Raw genomic sequence first — 11,442 nt, forward strand, 5'->3', positions numbered from 1 at the left:
TGGGCGCACACATCTATATGCAAGGATGATAAAAGGATCACAATTGGAGATGGCGTCCAAGCATATGCACCTTATTGCAATTAATCGTATGATACACATGATTGCACCTTATTGCGAGGGACTAGCAATTATATCTAAAATCATGCATCGTTGAGCCGCTTGGTCGGCGAGACGGCCTCAATGGCTTCTCCGAGCGCCCACGCGGCTTCGATGAAGTACTCCCCGTGCTTCACCTTCTGCGCCACCGTGATTTCCTTGGTGGGCTCCAGACCGAAACCGTCCACGAGCAAGGAGTACTGGTAGATGAGATCCATGCATATGTAGGGCGCGTCGGCGGATCGCACCTTGGGGTACGCGGCCTTGGCTTCCACGAAGCCCATCGGGCAAATCTTCTCGGCGGCGGCCCTGAACGCCGCAGGGGTGGTCTTCCCACTTGTGGCCTCACTGTCGATCAAGCCAACATCTGATGCCATGTAGTAGAAGCTGGAGGTGACGTAGAGGTCGGCCTGGCCGGGGCCACCGCCACCGTTCCATGCGCCGTTGAAGGTGCAGTTCTTGGCCTGGCAGGGCGCACTGATCTTAAGCGCCCTTGTGACGTCCTCTCTGCACTTGTCGTATGCCGCTCCTTGCGGAGGCGCTATGGCGTCGTATTGCTCTCCATTATAGGTGTATTTGCCTTCATTCATATTCAAGGAATGTATAAATGTACATCGATCACTCCTTTATTTGATTATATTATGTGCTCTGCTAACTCAACACAAATATTAAGGATATATATCATACCATTGTATCCGCGCAGCATGCAGTAGCTCACTGGACCATTCTTGGCCTTGAAGATCTCTACCCGAGAAGCCATTGCGCCATAGTGCAAGTAGCTGAAATGGTTCAAAAATTACCACCCGTAAAACCGTTAATAAGGGGAGCAAAGTAGTTACCATATGGCCTTTGTAGAATTGAAAAATACTCCCTCTGTTTTTATTTACCCCACACATTAGCTTTGATTCAAGTCAATTGTTTATAATGTTTGGCCTACTTTATAGAAAAGGATATGAACATTTACAATAATAAACCTATATGATATGAAAATATATTCAACGATAATTTTAATCCTATTAATTTGGTAGTGTAAGTGTTACTCTCTCCAAAGTATTTGTCGGAGAAATGGATGTATCTAGACGTATTTAAGTTCAAGATACATCAATTTTTATCCATTTCTTCGACAAGTATTTTCGGACGAAGGGAGTATATATTTCTTTCTACAAACTTGATAAAAAATTATAAAATTTGACTTTAGACAAAGCTAATATGAAAGCTAATATGTGGAACAAATAAATACAAAGGGATTAACATAGATGGATGCACAGTAATAAGTAAAATAACAAAGGAGGGAGCTAGCTAACTAGGGTCCAAGTATGTAACCTGTGAACATAGACATTGTAATCTCTTCCTTTGAGATACTCTTTGGTGACGTATGGATCGTCCCCTTGAGGCACCCCGGGAGCGGCGGCGGCGGCATCCGCAGAGATGGCATATGCCATCTGCACGGACCCACCTCCAAGGTCGATCACACCCACCGTCTTGGAGTAGTCTCCTCCCAGATTACCCAGCAGATAATTCAGGGCAACCTACGGTGCAATATCAATTTGTGTGACAACAGTAAACACATCTACGTGGATATATATATATATATATATATATATATATATATATATATATATATATATATATATATATATATAGTGTTACTATTCATCATCCAGGGTGCAGAATAAATTATTCTTCACCCAAGGTAATCTTACGATCATTTCATAATTAAATTACGTTTGGAATTCAAATAGTTACATTCTTATTGATTCACTACGTAAAATTTGGCATAAAAAATAAAAATATAGGGCATAAGACAAGAAAATTTGCAGTTTATGTGTATTTTACACTATGTTTTTACATTTGTAATTTTACATAACATAAAATATTTTTTATGATGATTATATATTTTCTTATTGTCTCTTTTTACGTCAGAAATAAGACAAAACTTATGAAACGTAAAATTACGATGCATTGATGGTAAAATAGAGGGGGGTGAAGAATAACTATTCCTCACCCAGGGTGACGAATAGTCAATCCCATCTGCAATACCGGGTGTAGCTACACCCATCTCTCATATAGTACCATGTGGTAGTATATACTCTACTTTATTATTTTTAGTATATTCATATACTATATCTAAGGTAATTTAAAGTGAGTTATATGAAAAAATTGCAAGTGAGCTCATAGTTTATTGTATTTATGAAATACGTACATATTTGTATTCAAAAATAGAGTATGCACAAAATATGGTACATACTACCAAAAAAGTAGTATGTATACTACCTAAACATTCGTATATACTACATACTACGCGTACATACTCTCCGATATGATATATACTATCTAGAACGTACGGAACAAAAGTGGGAGTAACTACACCCCGTAGTAGGAAAAATTTGTCCTATATATACTACATCTGATTATTCCTAATACGTGTCTATATATATATTACATCTGATTTAGGAAAAACTTAGAATATCTTATATTTGTGAACTTAGGGAGTAGTTAGTATACTACTCCCTCCGTCCCACTGGTATCAAAAAACGTCTTACATTGTGGGACGGAGGTAGTACATAGGATAGGAGTATACGTACCCACAGGTAAGACCCTTCCTGAGACCCCTTGAGGACATTGATCCAACTAGGGTTGTACTGGAATTTGCTCTGGCTGTGGACAGCATCCCTCACCTGTACGTACGTGTCTTGGTTAATTATGAATAATCAGTTCAAACAAGTCCACCCGTTTCAAATTTTAGTACTATATATAGATACTGGAACAAGAGTAGAATTTAGAGATAATAAATAATTTACTGCTTCAAGAATTTGCTCTGCTTTCTCGTCTCCGATGAGCCTGAGCCCAGCCGTCGCCTGCACATTAATTCCATTTATAATTTTAGCGATTGATTTCTGTCCCATATATGAATTTCGTTTCAATTTGTTTGGTGGCTAGTAAACTAGGTGCTGGACAAACTGTATATTTATTGTTGCTATAGTTTGTTAAGGACGGACCCCTAGTTTAACGGGCGTTTTCTTCATGAGCCAGCGGGGCACGGTGCTCTTGGCCTTCTCCAGCAGAGGCACGATGGACTTGGCCGCCTCCTGCGGCCGTCCGGCGTACGCGCTCAGCCCCGGCTCCACCTTTTTTGCACCAAGAAATCAAAATGAATATAATTAAGAGGAAAGCAACAGCATACGATACTCCTAGAATAGATTGTTATGCGTGGTGCTTATATATATATACATACCTTGGCGAAGACCTCGATGTCGTCGCCGTCGCCGATGTCGATGAGCTCCATCTTCTTGTCGAACCGGAAGACGTGCACGCGCGTGCCCGTGCTGCCCGCGTCGAAGATCACAGCGTACTTCCCGGGCGCCGCCTTCAGCTCGGGCCCCTCCTCGGCAACTGCGCCAATACCGGCCTTCCGGCCGAGCACCGCCGCGTCAGCGGCAAAGGCGGAGCCGGCGAACGAGAAGGCCACGAGGAGCAGGAGGAGGACGCTCGAGGCATGATGAGCCTGAGCCATGGCGACCTGCTGGTGGTGGGCGGCTAGTGCGCGTGCGCTCGAGTGAGTGTGCTCGTGACGAGCCGAAAGGGTTTTAAAGAGTGCGCTCGAGTGAGCGTGACTTTCCACGGGCAGCCCCAGGGTTTGCTTGGCCGCGCAGCTGAGTCCCTGCCCTGCCTTGCTTGGTACTGTACGTTAAGAGCATCTGCAGCCGGGTAGGCAAAATTCTTCATCTGCATGCGCATACCTTATGTTATAAATCTTACATCCATACAAAAGTATGGAAAGAAAAAAAATCCTACGTGCTGCGTAGATCAACTAGCCTAGTCCCCGTCGAAGATGTCCACTGACCACTATCTCCGTGCCCGGCCGGGTACATGGGCGGCAGTCGCAGCTCCGGCCGCCTACGCATCCATCTCCACTTCGACCTCGTGGAAGAAGGCGCCGGTCGCCGTCCGTTCCTGCCGAATGACCGTCGTTTGGCTTACACATAGGCCTCATCCTGGATGGACTCTAAAATGGCCTGCTGCTCCACCATCTCGTCCGCTTGGGCGACGATGAACTCCGCCTCCACCTGCTCCATGTTGAAGTCCGGAGCCGGTGCCAGCTCCTGCTCCGGCTGCTCCGCCTCCTCGTCGTCCTCCGGATCCGGCACCTCCATCGAAGCCGGCTGCTGCTCCTCTCCCTTCTCCTCCTCCGCCTGCTCCTCCTTCGGCTTCGGCGAGTTCGGAGTCAGCCCGGCAACGATGCGGGAGAGAGGAGGTGGATGGGCTTGGGCTGGTGCGCGAAGAGGAAGTAGGTGGATGGGCTAGGGTTGGGGATGCCGGCCAGCTTAAATAGACGGATTTGGCCTTGGGCGGCGAGCGGGCCGGCATCACGCGACGTTCACACCCCCCACCGAAGGAGACGCCCATCGTACCGTCGGGTTTCCAGCGATTTCGCGCGCCAGACGCCCCCATATTCGCCTCATATTTAGGCTAGATATATATGAGAGGTGTCTGTCAGCCCGAGCGTTTGAGACCCGTTTAAGGCGCACATCTGGATCGAAATTTCATGACCGATCAGTGACCGGGCTGCCCGCCCGGGCGTTCGAGGATGCTTTAATAACTACTGTATACAACTGTCTCAAAATAATAATAATACTGTATACAAGGATCGATCTCACTGTTCGAGTGTACTTGCGCATGCATGCATGCATGCATGTATGTCGATCGTGAAAAGATGATCTGGATGGATGGGGTTGTTGGATCTGAAACATCGATCTGTGTGCAAGTTACTGTGTGCCGCTAGTATCGCAAATGCTAATCGACTGTGCGTATAGGTGGTTGGCGTCTGTGCGTACTGTGTGCCGCTAGTATCATTCAACAACTTGATCGATCCATCCATTCCAAGGCAGTTGGCGTCTGGGCCCCCTCCACGCGAAACACGCTGCATGTTTAAACAATATTGTGGCGGGACCCTTACCCGACACGGGCACATTCATGCATGCGCCTCCAAAAATCATTGCGCCGGCCCGTCACTCTCTCGTCGATCTCCACAGCGTTATTCGGAGATCGGAGCATCTGTAAACTAATATTTCCTCCGTCTCAAAACAAAATTGAGACACTTATTTTAAAACAGAGAAAATATAAGATTACTACTTTAGTGATCTAAAAGATCTTATATTAATTATATTAGTTTATAATTCTTCTACATATTCCGCTGCCTAAATGTTCATATACACCACGGTCTAATACGGAACCCTAAATTTCCATCAAACTGTTCTACCTTCTCTCCCCCCTATTGTAATAGCATCTTACAACTCCTCAAAATAGGCTTTCGCCCCGCTATATTAATATAGCAACCATCCGATACAACTGTTCGATCATCGCTGGGGCAAACAACACAGTCACGCCCAAAAGAACAACCAGAGAAAGAATGCCAACAGCGTCGGATCGGCAGAAGCGACGGTATCCCGCAACCGCTGCGCCCTCCAGAGAATTCCACCACGCTCATATGCCGCCGAATTGCCGCGTACCAAGCAACACCTTCAAGAAGGACTGCGACGATGACGACGCAACTGCCCGGACGGATCCTAGGATTTCTCCCGGTACACGGAGGGAAGTGAGAGAGAGGTACACCCGACGCCCTTCAAGAAGGATGATGGCGCCCACATGCGTCACCTCGTCGGTGCCGACAAGAGCTGACAGAGATTTCTCTCGACCCCTACCCCCACACTCCAAGACCAATCGTCAGCTCCACCACGCTTGCCGCCCACCAACATGCGCCAGCACAGTCTTGAGGACACCACCGACTTCTCACCATAACAAACACTACGAGACCGGCCGGACATAACCGAAGCAACCGTAGACAGGGGCCGGCAGTACCGCAACCGCGTGGGAGGGAACAACCTCCACTGGCTTAGGCGGTAGCAGACCGGACGCAACAGCAGGAGCATACCAGGCCAACTGCCTGGTCAGGCCCAGATCGGGCCCGTGAAGCTCCCGCCGCCGCGCTGCAGCCGATGCAGCACAGTAGTCGCTACCCCCGTCACAAGAAGCTTGCCAGGCCAGCCAGAAGCGACCAGGTGGAATCCAAACCGGCCCGTCCTAACCCTGATCGGGCCCAAATCTGGGCCCGCAGGGCACCGCCGGTCAGCGCTTGCATCCAGTCGCCAAGGGGCCACGCCGCCGCCTCGCCGGCACCCGACCAGGGCCGGAACGCCGCCGCCGAGCTGCACCGCCGCCGGAGCAGACCCACCCGAGCCGGGCGTCCGCGGCGGGGAAAGGAAGAGGCCGCCGCTGGCGGCCACGCCACGGCGCCACGCGGGCAACGCCCGCCGCGCCAACCAACGACGGTGGTGGGAATGGGGAGGCACGGGGAAGTGCTGGACGGAAAGGGGAGAGGAGGCCGCCCCGACCGCCTCGCTCGGGGAGGCGGCGTGGGGGTACGGGGTCGGGGGAGTGGATATGTTTTGTGTCTGCTCTCATAGCATCTTACAACTGACAATTCAACTATCATTTCAACATCTATAATCCGAACTCCGTCTCTCTACCCATGTGATGCCATCACATCAGTCCTGCCCATGCCCCCCTCCCGTACCAGGAGATGCGGCGGCGGCACTCTCCCTCTCCTTCTTCTCCGGATCTAGATGGATGGCGCATGGCAGCGAATGGTTCAACGCCTAGCCTCTCCCTTCCCATTGGTTCTAGATGGACGTTGCACATAGCGCCCGGATCGACCACGATACTCTCTTCCCAACCTCCCCCTCCCCCACATCCTATTCACGAAATAGAGCCTACTTTGCAGGATGGTGCGGCCACTCTGACCCCGCGAAGCTCGCGCAGTGCCCTCCTGGCTTCCAGATGGTGGTGCGGCAAAGGCTCGGAAAAGGTGGTTTGTGTTTCATTGTTGTGGACGATGTTGAGCCATTTTTGGATGGTGTCTAAATTTAGGCAATGCTTTGCACAACCAGATAGGTGATGATTTTGTCAATTCGCTGTCTAAATCAGCTATACACAACGCTTTAAACATATTGCTAGAAATGCTCTTAACTTCTATTTTTATTTCATGTTATGAACTATAGCATTATTTGTTAGGGAACGTAGTAATAATTCAAAAAAATTCCTACGTGTCACCAAGATCAATCTAGGAGATACTAGCAACGAGAGAGAGGGAGTGCATCTTCATACCCTTGAAGATCGCTAAGCGGAAGCGTTACAAGAAAGCGGTTGATGGAGTCGTACTCGCGGCAATTCAAATCGCGAAAGATCCGATCTAGCGCCGAACGGACGGCGCCTCCGCGTTCAACACACGTACAGCCCGGGGACGTCTCCTCCTTCTTGATCGAGCAAGGGGAGAGGAGAAGTTGAGAGAGAGCTCCGGCAGCACGACGGCGTGGTGGTGGAGCTTGCAGTTCTCTGGCAGGGCTTCGCCAAGCACTACGGAGGAGGAGGAGGTGTTGGAGAGGGGGAGGGCTGCTCCAGGGAAGGGGTGCGGCTGTCCTCCCCCCTTTATTTATAGGGTGAAGGGGAAAGGGGGCCGGCCCCCTTAGATCCCATCTAGGGGGGAGGGGGCGGTGGCCCAGGGGGTGGGGGCGGTGGCCAAGGGGGGGGGGGACTTGCCCCCCAAGTTTGGTGGGAGGCGCCCCCACCCCCTAGGGTTTCCAACCCTAGGCGCCTTGGGCCCTTGGAGGGGGGCACACCAGCTCACTAGGGGGCTGGTTCCCACCCTTGTTCAGCCCATTAAGTCCCCCGGGGCAGGTGGCCCCACCCGGTGGACCCCCGGACACCTTTCGGTGGTCCCGGTACAATACCGATAACCCCCGAAACCATTCCGGTGACTGAAACTGGACTTCCCATATATAATTCTTCACCTCGGACCATTCCGGAACTCCTCGTGACGTCCGGGATCTCATCCGGGACTCCGAACAACCTTCGGTAACCACATACAATTTCCCATAACAACTCTAGTGTCACCGAACCTTAAGTGTGTAGACCCTACGGGTTCGGGAACGAACCATGCAGACATGACCAAGACGCTCTCCGGCCAATAACCAACAGTGGGATCTGGATACCCATGTTGGCTCCCACATGTTCCACGATGATCTCATCGGATGAACCACGATGTCGGGGATTCAATCAATCCCGTATGCAATTCCTTTGTCCATCGATATGTTACTTGCCCGAGATTCGATCGTCGGTATCCCCATACCTCGTTCAATCTCGTTACCGGCAAGTCTCTTTACTTGTTCCGTAACGCATGATCCTGTGACTAACTCCTTAGTCACATTCAGCTCATTATGATGATGCATTACCGAGTGGGCCCAGAGATACCTCTCCGTCATACGGAGTGACAAATCCCAGTCTCGATTCGTGCCAACCCAACAGACACTTTCGGAGATACCTGTAGTGCACCTTTATAGCCACCCAGTTACGTTGTGACGTTTGGTACACCCAAAGCATTCCTACGGTATCCGGGAGTTGCACAATCTCATGGTCCAAGGAAACGATACTTGACATTAGAAAAGCTCTAGCAAAATGAACTACACGATCTTGTGCTATGCTTAAGATTGGGTCTTGTCCATCACATCATTCTCCTAATGATGTGATCCCGTTATCAATGACATCCAATGTCCACGGTCAGGAAACCACAACCATATATTGATCAACGAGCTAGTCAACTAGAGGCTTACTAGGGACATATCACGGTCTATGTATTCACACATGTATTACGGTTTTCGGTTAATACAATTATAGCATGAACAACAGACAATTATCATGAACAAGGAAATATAATAATAACCACTTTATTATTGACTCTAGGGCATATTTCCAACAGTCTCCCACTTGCACTAGAGTCAATAATCTAGTTACATTGAGATGAATCGAACACCCATAGAGTTCTGGTGTTGATCATGTTTTGCTCGTGGAAGAGGTTTAGTCAACGGATCTGCGACATTCAGATCCGTATGCACTTTACAAATATCTATGTCTCCATCTTGAATATATTCACGAATGGAGTTGAAGCGACGCTTGATATGCCTGGTCTTCTTGTGAAACCTGGGCTCCTTGGCAAGGGCAATAGCTCCAGTGTTGTCATAGAAGAGAGTCATCGGGCTCGACACATTGGGAATAACTCCTAGGTCGGTGATGAACTCCTTCATCCAAAATGCTTCATGTGCTGCCTCCGACGCTGCTATGTACTCCACTTCACATGTAGATCCCGCCACGACGCTTTGCTTGCAACTGCACCAGCTAACTGCCCCACCATTCAAAATATACGTGTATCCGGTTTGTGACTTGGAGTCATCCAGATCTGTGTCGAAGCTAGCATCGACGTAACCCTTTACGACGAGCTCTTCGTCACCTCCATAAACGAGAAACATATCCTTAGTCCTTTTCAGGTACTTCAGGATATTCTTGACCGCTGTCCAGTGTTCCATACCGAGATTACTTTGGTACCTCCCTACCAAACTTACGGCAAGGTTCACATCAGGTCTGGTACATGCTACCTCTTGAGCAGGCATTGGTTTTCCCTAGAGGAAAGGGTGATGCAGCAAAGTAGCGTAAGTATTTCCCTTAGTTTTGAGAACCAAGGTATCAATCCAGTAAGAGACAATGCACAAGTCACCTAGTACCTGCAAAAACAATCAAGAACCTTGCAACCAACGCGATAAATGGGTTGTCAATCCCTTCACGGTCACTCGCAAAAGTGAGATCTAATAGAGATAGTAAAGTAAATATTTTTGGTATTTTTGTTGTATATATTGGAAAGTAAAGATTGCAAAATATTAAACTAGATGCGATGTAAATAAAAGAGATGCAATATAATAGGTAAGAGACCCGGGGGCCATAGGTTTCACTAGTGTCTTCACTCAAGATAGCATGTATTACGGTGGGTGAACAAATTACTGCCGAGCAATTGATAGAAAAGCGCATAGTTATGAAGATATCTAAGGCAATGATCATGACTATAGGCATCACGTCCGTGTCAAGTAGACCGAAAAGATTCTGCATCTACTACTATTACTCCACACATCGACCGCTGTCCAGCATGCATCTAGAGTATTAAGTTCATAAGAACGGAGTAACGCATTAAGCAAGATGACATGATGTAGAGGGATAAACTCAAGCAATATGATATAAACCCCGTATTTTTATCCTCGATGGCAACAATACAATACGTGCCTTGCTGCCCCTACTGTCACTGGGAAAGGACACCGCAAGATTGAACCCAAAGCTAAGCACTTCTCCCATTGCAAGAAAGATCAATCTAGTAGGCCAAACTAAACCGATAATTCGAAGAGACTTGCAAAGATATCAAATCATGCATATAAGAATTTAGAGAAGAACCAAATAATATTCATAGATAATCTTGTTTATAAATCCACAATTCATCGGATCTCGGCAAACACACCGCAAAAGAGTATTACATCGAATAGATCTCCAAGAACATCGAGGAGAACTTTGTATTGATAATCAAAGAGAGAGAAGAAGCCATCTAGCTAATAACTATGGACCCGAAGGTCTGTGGTAAACTACTCACGCTTCATCGGAGAGGCAATGGTGTTGATGTATAAGCCCTCCGTGATCGATTCCCCATCGGGCAGATCACCGGAAAAGGCCCCACGGGTATAGAAGGTTGCGGCGGTGGAAAAGTGGTTTCGTGGCTCTCCCTGATGTTTCTAGGGTATAAGAGTATATATAGGCGAAAGAAGTACGTCGGTGGAGCTACGAGGGGCCCGCGAGGGTGGGGGCGCGCCTACCCCCTGGGCACGCCCTCCTGCCTCGTGGCTTCCTCGTGGAGTTCCAGACTTCGACTCCAAGTCTTCTGGATTGCTTTCGGTCCAAGAAAGATCATCACGAAGGTTTCATTCTGTTTAGACTCCGTTTGGTATTCCTTTTCTGCAAAACTCTAAAATAGAAAAAAAAACAGAAACTGGCACTGGGCCTCCGGTTAATAGGTTAGTCCCAAAAATAATATAAAAGAGCATATTAAAGCCAATTAAACATCCAGAACAGATAATATAATAGCATGGAACAATAAAAAATTATAGATACGTTGGAGACGTATCAGTGTTAAGGTGGTAGCTGTGAATAGCCATCGACTACCTGGAAAAGGTAGCAGCCCCTGCTTCTTCGGGCGGAACCCCAGGCTGAGGACTTACTCGGGTTTCTTCTATCTAAAATATTAGAAAGAATTTTCCTGATTTATTTATTGATACACAGCATGGCATACATAATAGACCCTATGGCTGAGGCATAGGGGATGACACTCATCTTTTCTCTATCTTCTGCCGTGGACGGGCATTGAGCCGTGCTCAATCTCACACCTTGCAATACAGGGAAGAACCCCTTCTTGGACTGACCCAT

General features: G+C 48.1%; 1 protein-coding gene across 1 annotated transcript; it reads right to left on the minus strand.

Annotated features, from left to right (window-relative positions):
* Positions 1-50: 50 nt before the first annotated feature.
* Positions 51-3,664, minus strand: LOC109762626 (probable apyrase 3). The gene is made up of 7 exons (XM_020321497.4): positions 3,332-3,664; positions 3,096-3,224; positions 2,898-2,954; positions 2,682-2,774; positions 1,420-1,625; positions 784-875; positions 51-676 (listed from the first exon to the last, which is right to left on the minus strand). The coding sequence occupies exons 1-7, from the start codon at positions 3,608-3,610 to the stop codon at positions 141-143; spliced, it is 1,392 nt and encodes a 463-aa protein (XP_020177086.1). The 5' UTR covers positions 3,611-3,664; the 3' UTR covers positions 51-140.
* Between the last annotated feature and the right edge of the window lie 7,778 nt (positions 3,665-11,442).

Source organism: Aegilops tauschii, chromosome 4 (assembly GCF_002575655.3).
Source record: "Aegilops tauschii subsp. strangulata cultivar AL8/78 chromosome 4, Aet v6.0, whole genome shotgun sequence".
Classification (NCBI taxonomy): Eukaryota; Viridiplantae; Streptophyta; class Magnoliopsida; order Poales; family Poaceae; genus Aegilops; species Aegilops tauschii.

Excerpts from the sequence above, each read along its gene's own strand:
- LOC109762626 (XM_020321497.4), bottom strand. The coding sequence starts at position 3,610 with ATGGCTCAGGCTCATCATGCCTCGAGCGTCCTCCTCCTGCTCCTCGTG. Across the intron at positions 2,775-2,897 it reads CAGAGCAAATTCTTGAAGCA|GTGAGGGATGCTGTCCACAG; the intron begins GTAAATTATTTA and ends ACGTACGTACAG. Across the intron at positions 876-1,419 it reads TACAATGTCTATGTTCACAG|CTACTTGCACTATGGCGCAA; the intron begins GTTACATACTTG and ends GAACCATTTCAG.